Source organism: Podarcis filfolensis, assembly GCF_964270895.1.
Source record: "Podarcis filfolensis genome assembly, chromosome: 2".
Taxonomy (NCBI): domain Eukaryota; kingdom Metazoa; phylum Chordata; class Lepidosauria; order Squamata; family Lacertidae; genus Podarcis; species Podarcis filfolensis.
In genome coordinates, this window is record NC_139605.1 from 121,204,634 (window position 1) to 121,221,631 (window position 16,998).

Genomic DNA, 16,998 nt, shown 5'->3' on the forward strand with positions numbered 1-16,998 from the left:
GGAGGGTCACCAATGCCCACATGCCTTGCTTCTCAAGGAATTCTTTCCACTTGGAGCAACCACAGTGACCTTAGAATCTGTTGAGTTGGGCCAGGTATAATGGACATCTTGTTTTATGGCTCTGTTTCTCCATCCTGTATCCTGAGATCAGTCATTTGCCTCTTCTGTAAAGGGAGACGAGTTGTGCTTATGGCTGCTGCAGGCTCTTCTTAACTATTGCTAATAACATCCCTGGAGCAGAAGCTTGCACATTTTCCACTGAGCTGTGTTCTAGCTTTCCAACACCAGAGCTAATTTTCCCTGATAGCCGTGTTTGCACGTCATGGTAAGCCCAACTATGGCTTACTGGGTCTGTGTTGACTCCTGGAGAGGGGCTCTCAGCCACTTTTTTGCTCCTCCCCTGTCTTTTTCCCCCCATCACTGAACTAAGCCAGGGTTTGATTTAGTGCGTTGTTGTTGTTGTTAAGAGAGAGCTTGTTGTTAAGTTCTCTCCTCTCTTAACTATGAGCTCTAGCCAAGGTTTGTTCTTATAATTCAGAGCAGTTTTGTTCCTCCTTCGGTTGTGAATTGGAAGATTCTGTATCAAAGTTTAAGCACGCTATGCTGCACTTGCTCAATTCCACCCCTCTCTTCTCTCTTCTACTTAGATTGTAAGCTCATTGGGGCAGGCAACCTGCCTTTGCTTATCTAATTCTGTAAAGAGCCACTTACGCTGATGGCACCGTAATTGCAGTAGTAGTAACTATGAGGCTCACAGAGCTCCTATTGGTGTGGGAGGGTAGAAAGGGAAGGAAAGCAGGATTGACATGTCACATAGTGTCCTTATGCATATGATGATGGTTTCCCCACTCCTGGCTTCCTCTGCAGGGGTGTCTCCCGCAGGACCTGGTGTTGTGGTTATGCAGCTCAATGTGCCCAATGCCCCTCAGCCTCCCCAGAACCCTTCGATGGTGCAATGGAACCACTGCAAGTACTACAGTTTGGACCAGCGAGGGCAGAAGCCCGGAGACATCTACAGCCCAGACACCAGCGCTCAGGTAGAGGATGGGGATGGATCTGATGGAAGAGGGGGAAATGGTTAGGTTGAATGCAGTTGATGGCACCCACCCCACCTTATAACCTTGCTTTCTGTTTTTTTCTTTCCTCCAGGCCAACAGCACCCAGCTGAACAGTCCCATCACATCCCCCACACAGTCCCCTACACCTTCACCTGTCACTAGTCTCAACAGCGTTTGCACCGGACTCAGCCCCCTCCCAGTCCTTACACAGTTCCCCCGGCCTGTGGGCCCAGCACAAGGTAAGGACAACTCTGGGGAGTTCTTGTTATAGCTAAAGAACTTAAAGAATTTTAGTTACAATAGAGAAAAACTCCATGATTAAGCTGCAGCAACCTTTGCATCAATAAATATATGCAGTGTGTGCTTGAAGCCTAGCTTTCGAGACTCACAAAGGAAGGAACTTCTTGTTTGATGTCATAATGGCCAGCAGGATGCTTTGTGGGTAGTTACAGTTCCTTCGCATTTCTAATTTCTGCCTGCTTCACTGCAGGGCATAAACACCAACCTTCACAGGAGACACCTAAGGAGCTATAAAATGAGCAGTTCCTTATTAAAGTCCATGCTGCAGAATAACCACCACAACCTTTCAATCTCTGGAGACTTGAGTTGGATGCAATTCAAATGCTTCCATGTCAAATCTTTGTCCAGAGGGAAGCCTTCCACCTCTATTACCAAGCCAGGAACACTGGCAATTTACAGGTTTTGGAATGTCTTTGTCGTGCTGTTAAGCTGGAAATGATTTGACCCTGTGTTCCTGTATGTGTGGGAAAGTGAGGATCCTCCAACAGCAAAGAAAACAAATGATTGCTCAAGATGCTGCTTCTTGAACATTAGGTGCAACTGCCCTCTTCAACCTCTCTTTGGCTCTCTTTCTTCCCAGGTGATGGCCGCTATTCCTTGCTGGGCCAGCCACTGCAATACAATCTCTCCATCTGCCCCCCACCTCTGTTGCACAACCAGTCCAGCTATACAGCACACCAGGTGAGAATGGACATGGGTTGAGTCACTGGTGGATAATAGTAAAGTTGGGAATGTAGAAGAAAGGCAGGAGTACGTATGGTGTCTTTCTGCTATTTGTAGTCCTGTATGTGTGTTGCTGCATTAGGACAGCTGCTTTCAGAGCCCCTTACGCCATATACACAACCCCCATTCCTGTTGTAAAAATCTCCACCTCCTTCCCTATTTAGGATTGCAGATGGAATAACCAACCAGGTTCTCATCTTTAGAATTTTGTTTAGCTCCATCCACAAAGCCTCATAAGATGCTAACCCCAGACCTGATCTTGATCAGTCAGTCCTGTGAGAAACATAGTGTGGATGTGATATAGGTGCAGCATGGTGGGCTAGGAGATAGAAGTCTTAGGTCTCATCACATAAATGCCCTAGGTGGTCTTGGCCATGTGGGAATAATAGGCCCATTGTACAGAATTACAAGGATGGCCAAGATTACACATGTGAATGGCTGTACACACTTAAGTGCATTGTATGAATATGCAGTATAACTTGTGTAAACTAAGCCTGAACTAAAAGTTATTTACTGTGATGGGAGAACTAAAGTTCAGACTGGGGTCTTTCACAGAAAGGGCCAGATTGAAATACCAAGGGTGGCACATGATCAAGCGTGAAAGTGTCCCATGCTATCAGTTCTATTGTTCTTCTATTGCAGGGACAAACAGGGATGAAGCATGGCAATCGAAGCAAGAAACAGGCTCTCAAGTCTGCATCCACGGACCTCGGAACAAGTGATGTAGGCAAGTGACAAAATTCATGCTCCACTAGCCTCATCAGTGTTGCCCACAGCAGATCTCTAGATTTGTCTTTATGCTCAGTGCCAGAGTAATGGAGCAAATGCTAAACTGGGGAAAGCAGTTGAATGGGAATTGCCCATCTGTCCAACCCACATCCAGCCAAGGAATATGGGGAAACTCAAGCATTTATTATTTCCTCCTAGCAGGGTGTTCACATCCACTAGTCTCTAGTTGGTTAAAGGGATAGGGTTCTAGCAGACCAACTGAGAGTCTTCTCCAGTTGCAAGAAAGACTCGTGTCTTTGCCAGAACTTCTTTCAAGGTTGGCCATGGGTGCCAAGAGAGCAGCTAGGGCCATCCCAATGCATTTGCTGCCTGAGGTGAACCAAAAATTGCTTCTCCTGTCCTGCCACGTCTCACTCCTACAAAACACAAACATTTGCCTAGCTGGGAGCTGGAGAGGCCCTTTCAGAGCTCTTTGCAGCAGCCTGGAAGGATTCAGCAGACGAACATGCTGAGTGCCATCCACAAATGTGGCTACTTCACCCTCCCTTACAAATTCCCATGGTGTCTGAACAAGGGCAACAGCATTGGCCCCACACTCCAAAAATAATAAATCAAGGGGGAGGGTGTGTGGCTGAACTTCACAGCTCTGATAAAAAATGCTCCACTCCAAGGCAAACCTGTCACCTCTGCCAGCCATGCCCCCCAGTCGAGAATACAGCCCGGGAGCATGAGGCAGGGCCAGCCCCCACTTGCTGCTAATTGCACAACCCCCTACATGCCTACTCAGAAGGAAGCCCACTTAAGTAAAAGGGATCTAGTCCCAGGTAAAAGCATGTACAGGATTGCAGCCTAAATACTTTCTAGGGATTAGTTTAACATAGGCCTCTAGTTGCTTGGCCCTGAACATCAAACTCTTTATACAGAAGCCAACTTCAGTATTTATTGAAAAAATCTCAGGTCTTTAAAGGAAGGGAATCAGTTTATATATTTAAGGTGCTATTCAATTCTTACAGAGGTAGCCCCACGTAGAGTGCATTGCAGTAGCCCAAGCGGGAGATAACCAGAGCATGCACTGCTCTTGTAAGACACCTCCGCTGGCAGGTAGGGTCTCACCCTGCATACCAGATGGAGCTGGTAGACAGCTACCCTGGACACAGAATTGACCTGCGCCTCCGTGGACAGCTGTGAGTCCAAAGTGACTCCCAGGCCATGCATCTGGTTTTTCAGGGGCAGGGCTACCCTGTTCAGAACCAGGGAGGCCCCCACACCCACCCGCCTCCTGTCCCCAAAGGACAATACTTCCGTCTTGTCAGGGTTCAACCTCAGTCTGTTCGCCGCCATCCATCCACCAACCGCCTCCACAGGATCTTCACTGCCGTCACTGGTTCTGATTTGAAGGAGAGGTAGAGGTAATAGGAGCTTAGCTAAAGCTTGCCAATTAGATTTGGACAGGGTGAGCTAAGCCGGCAAGTAAAACCCACTTGCCAGTAAATGAGGAGGAGTGTTGAAAATGCCCCTCTGTAAACAAACTACACGGTGATGTCCTGCTGTTCCTTTAAGAGTCTCTTTAGAGCATGAAATTTCTCCACCTGCATCCCCCACCCCCCAGTGGAAAATAGCCTGGGGTGGGTCTGCTATATTTGCTACTCTGCCTGTTTAATATTAGCAAAGAATCCTGCCTGCCAAGACCCAGCACTGCTGCTGCTAACTGGAAACTGGAACTGTCATGCAGTTATTTATTTGGGGTGCAGATTTGGAGCTGCTGCCAAGACACAACCGCTGGCTCTAGTGCCCAGTTCCTCTAGCACAGGAGTCTGTGAAAATGACTGGCAGCAAACTTGGCACTGACTGGAGAGGAAAATTCTTTTCTGCTTAGAGCAATGTTTCCCAGACCATGTGGGGGAGCCCATGGGGGAAGAGGCAGATGTTTTCCTTGCTTGATTGGCAATTAGTCTGTAAATAGTCAAGGGTCTTCAAAGTTTTGATTATATCCCTACCAGAATTGTTGAAAGGGAAAAGGTGGACCACAAGGCCCTGATTGCCCCCAGCCAATATACCTGAGTTTGGAGATGTAGTATGGGATTTGTGTAGGAGCCAGGGCAGGAGGAGAAAAGGCTGAATTAAAAATTGCTTAGGAAAATGTTGAAACGAGTTAGTGATATGAAATGGACTGGGGCAGGGACGCAGAAAGGAGACAAATGAGTCTGGGGTGCATTAAGAGTATGTGAGGGGATGAGCATGTAGAAGAGCATGCGCACTGGCTTTTATAAGGTTCTGTGGAAACTGACAGTGCCGTCTGTCAAAGACTCAAAGCACCAACAATTGATTGTGATTGTGGCCTGTGGTTCTTTTTATGGACCAGGAACCCCCAGAACTAAGGACAGAAAAGCCTACTACTGCTTCAGCAAGGTGGCTGCTTCAGGGTGCCAGTTGGTGTAGGCTATGTTTGAACAGGATCAGGATTCTGCATCCTCAGTGCTCTGTCTTCACAACGTCAATTCCAATCTGGGTTGCTTACCTGCCATTCAGACCACCAGCACCTTGGTGTGCGGGAGAAGATGCCTCCCTGAGCTCTTCTCACAACAGCTGTGGATAATTCCTAGCACCTCACCAAGCGGAAGTTCCCAGGATTCTTTGGAGGTTGATCCCACAACTAAAGTGATAAAAGCCAAGTTTAGGTACCACTGATCTGAAACTATTACTATTTCAATAATAGTTGAGAGGTAGACTGAAAGGGAGTGACTTCCCTACATTCAACTACTGAGCTTCATGGCTGAGCAGCATTTTGAACTTTGGTCGTCCACTGCACCCCTCCAGATCCACTCTCAAAAATCCTGAAAATGGCCTGGTGCACTTTAGAAGCATTGTAGACAATCCAGGATAGTGTGCTTATTATATCAGGCTGGGCTTTGAACAGATCTGTTGTATTAACATTCTCTGGTGGAGTATGCTTGGCATATCAGATATGCCAACAACAACATATTTAAATGCCAGAAACATTGGCACCAATCTGTTTTGTACAGATGATTTCTAATGTTGACTTACAGTATTGCCACCTGTGAAAATCATTGCCAGTTTTCTTTTGTTTGATCTAAGCTGTGGTTGCAATACATCTGGTAAGTGCAGTTTGACTACACCTCAGGCATGTGGTGGATGTGTATGGTATCAGTGGAGTATATTGCTGCATCTTGTGATCGATTATGTGGGGCAGGGTTTGCCTGCCCCCTCCCCCAATATTTTATTCAAGTTGGCACCCCTGCTGGACAAGGGGAACAAACTGTTCAGTTGCCTCATGCTCATTTGTTTATCATTTAGGGAAGTTTTTAATATTCTGCTGGAAGCCGTCCAGAGTGATGGGCGGGGTATAAATAATAAATTATTATTATTATTATTATTATTATTATTATTATTATTATTATTATTATCCTAGAGGAGTCAGCAACAGGTTTTATTACTGTTTCATTTCAACAGAAAAACATGTACTTCAAGAGCCCATACAAAACTGGGATTAGGGTCTAACCCCAGTTTTGTATGGCTGACGAAATGAGCTGTGACTCCAACCCATAAGACCTGGCCAAAATGACAGCCAGACCCAAGACTTCTAGGTCCTGTCACTCACTTTTCTGCCCACAATTTTTGTTGCCGCCAAGGGTGCTGAAAGTGTTCCTTTCTCTTTCTTATTCCTTGCTCCCTCATGGCCTCCCCTACAGTGTTGGGCCGCGTACTGGAAGTGACTGATCTACCTGAGGGCATCACGCGTACAGAGGCCGACAAGCTCTTCACTCAACTTGCCATGTCTGGTGCCAAAATCCAGTGGCTCAAAGAGACTCAGGGGCGTCCAGGAGGAGGAGGCGACAACAACCATGGAACTACAGAGAACGGCAGGCATTCTGACCTTGCTGCCTTATACACCATTGTGGCCGTCTTCCCCAGCCCTTTGGCAGCGCAGAATGCCTCCCTGCGTCTCAACAACTCACTTAGCTGCTTCAAGTTGCGTATGGCCAAAAAGAACTACGACCTGCGTGTGCTGGAGCGTGCCAGCTCCCAATAGGGGCAGGCGGAGGGGGGGCGGGGAGGGGGCAACAAGCACACTGGACTGGCCTCTCAGGCCTCCTTGGCTGCCCTCTTCTGCCCTCCCCCACCATCCTCCTCCTTTTATCCCACATGCACCTCCTCCCCTTTTTATTTTTGGTGGGGGAGGGGGGGAATCTTTCTGGAGATATTTATATGGACAGAATGAAGAGAGAGACATTGATTTTTTTTTGCTTTGTTTTGGGGGTTTCTGTTTTTTATTTTTTTATTTTTATTTTTTTGCGTGAAAGAACATGTCCCACCCCTCAACCCCTCTCCGGAACACGTGTATATTGTTTTCGTTCAGCGTTGTGCCGCGGTACGGAGCCGTATTTAATTGCACATACAGATGTTGGCTGGGTATGTTCACTGTACATTTTATTTAATCTGGGTTTATTATTAATAATATTATTATTTGGTTTTTAAATATATAAAAAAATCGTCTGTCACTTTAAAGCTGCTTTCTCCCTGCCTCTTTTTCTCTTTTGGATGGCACAGCGGTCAGACCCTTTGTCTTTCACCAGAGTTAACCCAGGCATGTTGCTTGGACCGGAGGTTGGTGGAGAGCTGTTGGAAAATTATCTAGGCAGGGACAGATGGCTGGGGTATTTGACACTTGGGTACCTGAATAGCAGGGCAGCGAAGCACCTGCAGTTTTATCCCTATGCAAGAACCAGGTGAAACGCTGTGTGAAGCTCATCCCTTTGGTCCTGGCTACTGTGCTTTTATTTTTAATTTTAAAAAATGTACAAAATGACACCTGTTACAAAGACACATCAGGTAAGAAAAGTGTAATGTATGAAGTCCCGGTTTGGCACAGTGACCAATTGCAGTTAGCTGAAAATGGAAACAGGTGCTTCCAGTGTTCTCCCTCACTGGAGGAAGAGAGGGAAGTGAGAGTGTGTGAGCCCAATGCTTGCCACTTAGTACTTCATCTCTGATTTAAGGTTAACATCCGAATGCATCAAGCATTTACCTTAAGAGATTCTCACCTTTCCGTCATTATCTCAAGCTTCCAAACCACGCTTAACTTCAGGTGTATTCCCCTGAAGTCAAAGCACATATGACTGTTCCATTACATTGTCTAGGTTGTAGATCTTTTAATGGCCAAATATGAATTGACGGTATGCTTAGACTTGCTTCCAATTTTTAGCAATCATTACTGCTAAAAAATGAAGACAACTTTCCACAGTCCTTTTAAATAAAAATAGTGCCACCTATTTGGAGAAGGGAGCTAGGTGTTCACTGCACATGAGTCTGCTGCTGAAGAAGCACCCCACCATGACATCTGTACAACTTATGCTTTTGCCTGCCTAATAGGGGAGGAGGAAAATCTTGGCTAAGGATGGCTAAACTTTACAGGAAGAGCTCAACACAAGGCTGGGGTGATTTTGGTAGCAACCTTTCATTGAGTGTAACAACCAGTTCCACCTTCAACCAATAGTATGATCTTTGAATTATGTGGCTTTCAGAAAAAAAGACATTTCAAGACTCTTAGCAAGCCTAAAGTCCAAAATATTGTGTGTTTTTTTGCAAACGGGAAAACAGCCTCAAAAGATTTCCTCTTCTGCAGCTAGCAAAAGAGAAGTTGAAAAGCAAGTTGCTATTTATGTGCTACAATAGGAATCAGGCAGGGGAAAACCTACTCAAGATATGGAGCCAAAGCTTTGGGAACTTTGGTTGAGGAGATCAAGGCTTAGCTTGGACCCCAGTGTATTTTCTTAGTGTCCAGGTTCAGCCCAGGAACGTGTGATGGAATGCTAAACCAGAATACCTTTGAACGTCTGCGGCTCACCATAGCAGCAACCACACATCTAGGATTTAGAGGTAAGAGTTTCCAGATTTGGAGACTGTAACATCGAGGCAACATTCATCTTCCACATCTTTTAAGTTTAGAAATTAAAACTAGACAAAATACATAAGCAAGAGACATGAAGTCTGGGATGTTAGAATCATAATCTTCATCCATGTGAAAATGTAGCACACAGAGACCTGGGGCAGATCCATCCTTCTTCCTGGCAGGGATTATTTTGACTTAGTTGGCCAGGTGAATTGAATCCCCACCCACCCTTATAACCAGAGACATGCTGGTTCTGTTCACACCATTATTTCTATTTGTGATGCTCTTTGCAAGATGCCAATTCCCAGTGCAATATTCCTTAGCTTAACCATTTCACATCAGGGTTTTTTTGGGGGGGTAGAGAGGGAAGGGGGAAAGCCCCACTGTCCTGTGGGGGCTTTTCAGCGGGCTAGTACAACTATTCAGTTGAATCTAGCCCCATATAAATAATGCAAAGTAATGAAATGACATGTCTGTTCATTTTTCACAATTCATTCTTCTTCTAGCCTTGTGGAAGGACACAGATCTATGTGGGGTGCCACTTCCCCAACCCTTGACCATTGGAACTCCCAGTCACTGCCTCCCCATTGCTGCTGCAGTTTACAGTTCTCCAACTGACTAAGATCCTGAGCTGTGATCTAGATGTTCATTGATTTGAATCTATTTCCTCTGCCATCATCTCAGTGGGATGCCTAAGCAAACTCCTATTTCTCAGCCTTCTCTCTCTCTCTCTCTCTCTCTCTCTCTCTCTCTCTCTCTCTCTCACACACACACACACACACACACACACACACACACACCATCATCATCATCCTCATCCTCATCCCCAATTAATTATTATCTAAAATAGGTAGGTTAAAACATGTGGGTTCCTTTCATTGGGCAAGGGCCTTTTAAAAAGACAAACCTATCCAGTCTTGGACTGTAGACATACAGTGTATATGGCACTTTACATAGAAATACAATTCAATTCTGAAGTTCTAGGTGCATATGATTAATCTGCTCCATAGCCAGATGTGGTCAGTTTGTTGTTCACCATAGCATGCAGAAGATCCCAGGTTTAATCCCTGGCACTTCCAGTTTAAGGAAAGGATCTTGGCTAACAGGTGCTGGGAAAGACTTCCCCCTGAGACTGCCGCTTGCAGCCAGATTAGACAGTACCAGACTAGAGGGACAAATCTCCTGACAGGGTTTAAAGCAGCTTCCTGTGTTCTTCCTGTGCACTGTGTACTCTGTAATCTCTATCCAGACTTCATGGGTGAAACTCAAGGGAAAGGGCAGTCTGTTAGAGCTAGCCTGCGGCTTGAGAAGTTAAACTGCATCAGTTATGAAGCATGTTGATCCTCTGATTTCCTTTATTGGGTTGGTTGGCGAAAAGCAAGTAAATATTTGTGGCTGGTATGAAATAGAATGGCTTGCCCTTTACAGAGCTAGATTGGGGGGTGGGGTGGGAGGGAAATCCTGCTCTGAACATTGCTTTCCTTTTTCTTGAATCAACACTGATGTCAGGTGCCTTACAAACTTGAGAAAAAATGGTCAAGTTAGGATGGCTGCAGAATCTGTCAGGTGTTAAAGGCAATGGAGAACAGAAAGCAAACATGTTCATTACGTGTTACTGATAGACTGCACTCTTGCATAAGGAAGATAGGTTTGTACAGAAAGGCATCTATGAAAAATTAGGAAGCCCAGTGGGGTTGTGTGTTCCCGGCTAGCTGTCTGTGATGCTATGTTATGGCCTGAGATACTCTGTCAAGGTGCACTATTTGCAGCATTGAGGTCAGTTTGAGGCTGTATCCCAGGCAGTGATTTCTGTTTAAAAGCTCCTAGGCCAATGGATCTGCCTCATTTCTATGCCAGTATCTGAACAGTTCCCTCCCCTCCTCAGTTCCCAACTGAGCTTTTGTGTTGCTGTCTCAGGCAGTTTGGCCCACAAGCCATGTTCAAGCTGCTATTCAGTGTCCAATTTCTCCATGTCAGCCCTCCCAATAGATGGCAGCTGTCTTTCCCCCTCTCCTGTCACTCAAGTTCTTTGTGGTGCTGGGACGGCAAACTTTTACATGCTAAGACTCAGGAAGGGGAAAATCTTTATCCCCCATGGATTTCTAAAGTGAGATGTTGGGCAGGACGAAGGGAGAGCTGCGTTTGTGGGAACTGCCTGATACTTTTGGAAGGATTTAACCTGCAGGAAGTGTGTGTCCTTTATTCTTGAAGGTAAGTGTGCCTGTTCTCTCTCCAGCCTCCACCACTGTCATCTGCTGTTGGCTCACAGAGGCATAAACGTCTCAGTCCCAGAACTTAGAACCATGAAAGATGCCACCCATGCCTCAAAAAGCAAATAAGGCAGTTCATTTTACCCACTTTAAGCCACTTGCTTTCAGAGGTAGAGGAATATGCATGTTTCAATCTGTGGAGGTTTAAAATGGCCGAATTGCCTTTTCTGGAAGAGGGTGGGGAGATGACCATTTCTGCGGAAATAATTGTGCTTTGTGGTAGGTAATCCACAGGCAAGAGGGTATGTGTTGGGATCTACAAGTTGTAAGTTTGTGCTTTTAGAAATGAAAGATCAAGACTTTCTAAAGTACTTTTCCATTTTTGCAGCACGGTCGCCTGGCTTTCACAGGGTGTTGATTCCCACTAAAAGTCTAAAGCAAAGAATATTAAGGCACCTGCTATAAAGCGATTCTGAGAAAGAAAACGGGATTAGCACATTATGCTTTTTTTAAAAAAAGTTTTTCTGCTGTTTTCTAAAAATATCTTAATTAAAATTGATACTAAAGGGGGGGGAGGTGAAGACTATTTGTAGCCCTCATAGCTGCCTTGATATGATTAAATGTAGGCTTTAAATGCAAATAACTTTTTGCCCTTGGGGAGTTATATCTGCTTTACACATTGAGAGTTGTACAACAGTGTGTTCTTCTGCCTGTCTGCACCACCCAGCAAATGTGCAGCTTACGTGAGTGTCCAAGCAGACAGCCAGGCAGCCATGAGGAAACCTCTAGGAATGCGAGGCGGAGGGGTGCTATGACTGCTGCAGAACCTTTGAGTCCGTTTGTGGGCACAGACACTTGGGAGCAGCTACGCACTGGACAGCCCAAATGCTTTTCTGCTGATGTCCTGATAGTGTGACGTGGCTATTAATGACAGGCATGGGCCATGCTTGCCGTTGGCCACTCCTGGTTCTCATTAAGGTTTGGGAGGTGGTTTGCTGAGTGGAGGAAATGGCCCATATCAACAAATAATTTCTTCCCAGTTTGATATTTATGGGGCTCAGTTATTCCGCTGAGGAAGAGGAGCTCCTTCGGAAATTTTCAGGTTTTTAGACAGCTTAGGCAGGTGAGGAAGTATGTGTACTTTTGGTCAGCACTTAATGTGTGTCAGGGCTCAGTGCCAGCACCTCTTTTACAACACCAGGGCTTAAGCATTTGAAAAAGTAATAATAATAAAAGAAAAACACCTCAGAGTGTCTTTCCCTCACCACTGAGTAATCCCAGCCTGTCCATATACAGCCAGGATTAAGAAGCAGGGCTTCCCAGCGCCTGTTTATAGAAATGAAGTATTTTGTTTATACCTTTTCCAGTGCTGCAATCCATCTGCTCTCTTCAAACATTAACCAGGTAATAATGCATTTCTGGGGGTCTTTTTAAAGTATAAGTTGGTTTCTGAATGAATTTCTCCTAGAAATCCTGATTTTGTTCTAACTATGTTAAACTCTGGTTAGCTATCCCCATAACCTCTTGGGGAAAGTAGTGAGCAGTAGAAGCCAAGGGGGTGATCTCTTTGTGAATTTCTCTTCTGCCTCACTAGATCAAATAAATCCCTATGTGGAAAATTGTGCAACTGTTTCCCTAATGTTTCCCTCTGAGGAGATTTTATTATAAATTTTGACTGGTTTAATAATCATTCACTCTCAAGAAACTGCGAGAACTGTAGGAGAAGAGTTAGCTCTCAGTATCTTGAAGATGCTCTCAGTATCTTGACCCAACCACATTTCCCGGGATTGGAAATGGCCTACCCTTTTACCAGCCTTAGTTGGTAAAGAAAGAAAAGGAAGAAAACTAGAGGATTTAACAGGAGCCCCAGGAGTACTGGTAGTTGTGGGTCTACATACCCTACTCCTAGTATGGGAAACCTGTAGCCCTCCAGGTGTTGCTACACTATAGTTTCCAACATCTCTCACCATTGATGGTTCTTGCTGGAGCTGATGGGAGCTAAATGTTCAACACCATTTGGAGGCCCCAGGTTCCCCCATCCCTGCCCTAAGGCAGTATAAGAGGCTCTGCACATCTTGGGGAAATGTGAATTTCTTGGTTGAATTTATTATATTCCCTAGCCATTATGCATAATCTCCAAGAGGCCTTGGGGAATGTGCTTATACTGTCTTGGGTTTTGTTCACTGCCTAATCTTGTATAAACCACAACATACCTTCCTACTGATCAGTCAAGCAGCAGAAAGTATATTAAATTTATATTCCACCCTTCCTCCAAATACCCTTTTTCAAAAATCCAAACCCCTTTTTAATCACTCTCAGCTGTTCCTCAGAACTGCATGCATCTTCTCAGTCAGCTCTGCTTCTGGTTAAAGAATATGTGTTGCGCTGTGATGAAAGAACTTTAAAGGTGAGGGTTCCCCCACCACCACCATTTTTTCTTAATAAATATTAAATTGCATACTTTTATATAATAAACAGTAATACATGATTTCATTTATTTATGCAGTCGTTAAACTTCAGTGTCCACATACCACCTCCTAAAATATTACAGCCTTATTTCATTTCAGCAGAGAAGGCATCAAATTATTCAATTTCATAAATGTCAGAAAAGGGCATCAAGATTTTTCAAACTGTTCCTTTTTCCTGCGAGTTATTCTACAGAAATATACCACATGGAATGTTTTGTTTCACTTTTGAAAATAGAAATTCCTGTGTAGGTAATAATGCCCCAGTCCCCATTTGATTGCCAACTCTTATTTCATAGTTTTAAAAATGCAACTAGGTAAATCCATAGTCTCATCAAGCCCCTTCAGATTCCACCTGTCATATCCCACTGATGGTAGAGAATGCCGTACTATCCCTATCCTACCAGTTAAAAAGTGGCAATACTAGTGGGGGGGGGGAGGCACTCTGCATATGTTCTTTTTACAGGTGCCAGAGCTAAGTCCTGGTTAGCTTCAAGCCCAGCCAACCTGAGAACCTGTGTTACCTTTACCAGCCATTCACCCGCAAAGATGCCTGTGGTGTAATTTCACCCTTTCCATCCCAAGGCTCCTATTTGCTAGACACCTGATGCTGGAAAACACCCAGGTCAGCCTTCACCAGCTTGTTACCCTCCAGGTGCTTTGGGAGAAATTGTTGTCCAAACCATTGGAAGGGCACCAGATTGGAAGCTTAACCTAGGTATTTGTGGTTTCCTGTTATGGAAATCCCCCTCCCCCGGCCCACTTTGATGGAGGATTGTTGATTAAGTGTGGTTTGAGTTTGGGGAAATTGCAAATAATGAGTGTGTGCACGTGCACACACTCACCTGAAATTGATGCTGTGAGCACCACCCGTCCCACGGGTTTCTGGCTCCCACCTCCTACAAACAGTGGAGGTGCCTGGGTTATGTCTTCGCGTTTTTATTGTTGCACCTGCTTTCTTCCCCATGCAGTATGACAGAAAAAGAAATTCTTGAGCCACCTGCATCACCCACATCTGAAGGGGGGAAATCGACTGAAGGGGTAAGTTCTGTTGTGGGCTGTACTCTGGGAGGACAAGGGTGGGGTGACTCCCATTTCTGTGTCCCAATACCTCCACAATCAGCCATGGGGTCTTTCTTGGAAGTCCTCCTTAAGAATGTCCTACGATGCCAGAACCTTCTGACTTTGGCCTGTTTTGGCCACAGTGGCTGCAACCAATCAGATGGGAATATCCTGCTCTTTGCAGTTTAGGCTGAGGACATCCCATCCCAACAAACCACCAATGTACCTGCCTGGAACCCTGAGATGTAAGTCTTGGGAAGAGCCATTGATGTTGCCTTATTTCTATGAGCACAGAGTATGGCACACTTTCTTCTCATGGTTTCCCTGAAGGTTATGGTTGCCATTGGGCCAGCTTGTCCAACTTTAAATATAAGCAGTTATCTTTTTGCCATGATCCAAAAAAGCTACTAAAGAATGGGTATTTAACATGGATTTAAGAACAACATGTTTTCTTGAACAGAAAGCCATCAATCTATAACCCATGGGTTGCTAACAAACCAGAATTTTAAAACTTTTAAATAACAAAATAAAAGCCAGCCTGTCTAGGTTGGGTGTTCATTCAGAAAAACAAAACAAAACACTCTTCATACACCAGGGCAATTGGCATGATGTTTTCAACAAGTTGACTGCCTTTTTTTTTAGTAAAAGTAAAGGACCCCTGGACGGTTAAGTCCAGTCAAAGGCGACTATGGGGTTGCAGCGCTCTTCTCTGTTTGAGGCCGAGGGAGCTGGCGTTTGTCCGCCAACAGCTTTCCGGGTCATGTGCCAACATGACTAAATCGCTTCTGGCGTAACGGAACACCGTGACGGAAACCAGAGCGCACAGAGACGGTTTTTACCTTCCCGCTGCAACGGTACCTGTTTATCTACTTGCATCAGAATCAGAGTGGTGTAGTGGTTAAGAGCGGTAGACTCATAATCTGGTGAACCGAGTTCGCTTCCCCGCTCCTCCACATGCAGCTGCTGGGTAACCTTGGGCCAGTCACACTTCTTTGAAGTCTCTCAGCCTCACTCACCTCACAGAGTGTTTGTTGTGGGGGAGGAAGGGAAAGGAGAATGTTAGCTGCTTTGAGACTCCTTAGGGTAGTGATAAAGCAGGATATAAAATCCAAACTCCTCCCCTTCTTCATAAATCTGGAGGGGGCCGTGTAGGCCATCTATTTATTTATTTATTAGATTTATTACCGGCCCTTCGCCATAAGCCCTAGGTCGGGTTACAACAATGGAACATAAAATTAGAAAAACAGGTTTATTTGTTTGTTTGTAAAAAAAATTATAGACTGCAGTTTCACTAAAAATATCAAAGTGGTTTACCATTATTTATACATAATAAAAACCATACATGGAGGGGGGGACACAGATCACCAACTAAGCATTATAGAAAGTTATTAACTTAATTGCCTGCTGACAAAGAAATTTTCAGGAATGTTTAATGGTCAATACAGAAAACACCTGATGAATTTCTATTGGAAGAACATTCCACAGGGCTAGGCTGGTGGCACTAAAACCTCAGTTTTGTGTTAATGTCAAATGAGCCTCACCAATTTGGAGGGCAACCAGCTATGGATGAGTTCAGTGACTGAGATGGATATACAGGTTGGGATGGTCCCTATGGGACCCTGGACCTAAATTGTTCCAGGGTTTGTAAATTAATACAAGGATCTTGAACCCGTCCTGTTGGTAGATGTGACAATGATGTCACATATTGTCAGCCGTTTGCCCCCTTCAGATAAAAGCATCACATTTCTAAGACAAGCAGAACCATTTCAAATGGGATAGAACAATATCTAGTCCAATGTTCTGCTTGAGCTAGGAAATCCATAATGGTTTGTCCTGCTGTATGGAAGGTTGCTGTTCAAGAAACTCAAGCCCCAACCTGCCTTTTGGTGGGGAAAATTGCTTTTCTGGTGTGCTTTTGTTTTGGATCCTGGTCTAAATCTGCAAGGCATGCTGGGAATTTTGCAGCACAGAGGTCAAAGTTCTGCCTTGGAGGGAATGTATTGTTCCAGTGAAGCATACAAATGTATTCAAGCTGTGTAATTCTGTGGAAGTCTGGAATTTTGAACAGTTTGCTGAAATTTGGAAGAGTTGGCAGAGACTAGATAAGTTTAGGCATTGCACAAAATGCCAGTAAACAAATATATTGTATCTAAAAGGCATCTCACAGGGGGAAGCTGTGCTGGCTTTAGGTAAACTGCACATCTTCCCATTTGAGTTTCCCTTTGGACACATTAGGATGGAAGTGCAAACAGAGCTCCTTGTAGACACATACACACATGTGCGCATGCACACACACACACTAGAGCTGTGTACTGGATTCAGGCAAGTACCAAACCAAACCAGCCCTGTTCAGAGGGATTTGAGCATCAGCAAGTTGAGTTGAGACAGCCACGGATCACTGTAAGTTGGGTTGGATGGTCCAGAGCTATCCAGAGCTGTCAGGCCTCATCCCTGAAGTAGTACTCTGCAGGATAAATGCCTCTGAGTGGAGGAAACAATTACGCAGGGTTGCAAGAGAGGTCATTTGTGAAGGACTATCC

At 44.9% G+C, this 16,998-nt stretch overlaps 1 protein-coding gene across 11 annotated transcripts in view; it reads left to right on the forward strand.

Annotated features, from left to right (window-relative positions):
- R3HDM2 (R3H domain containing 2) overlaps positions 1–7,337 on the forward strand; it is a 140,334-nt gene extending 132,997 nt beyond the window's left edge. For all 11 annotated transcript variants that reach the window (XM_083599737.1, XM_083599735.1, XM_083599739.1 and 8 more), the window contains 5 exons: positions 868–1,037; positions 1,150–1,297; positions 1,939–2,039; positions 2,724–2,808; positions 6,521–7,337. In XM_083599737.1, the coding sequence (XP_083455863.1) occupies positions 868–1,037; positions 1,150–1,297; positions 1,939–2,039; positions 2,724–2,808; positions 6,521–6,861 (845 nt within the window). In that variant the 3' untranslated portion in view covers positions 6,862–7,337. The remainder of the gene's footprint in view (positions 1–867; positions 1,038–1,149; positions 1,298–1,938; positions 2,040–2,723; positions 2,809–6,520) is intronic.
- The last annotated feature ends 9,661 nt before the right edge of the window (positions 7,338–16,998 follow it).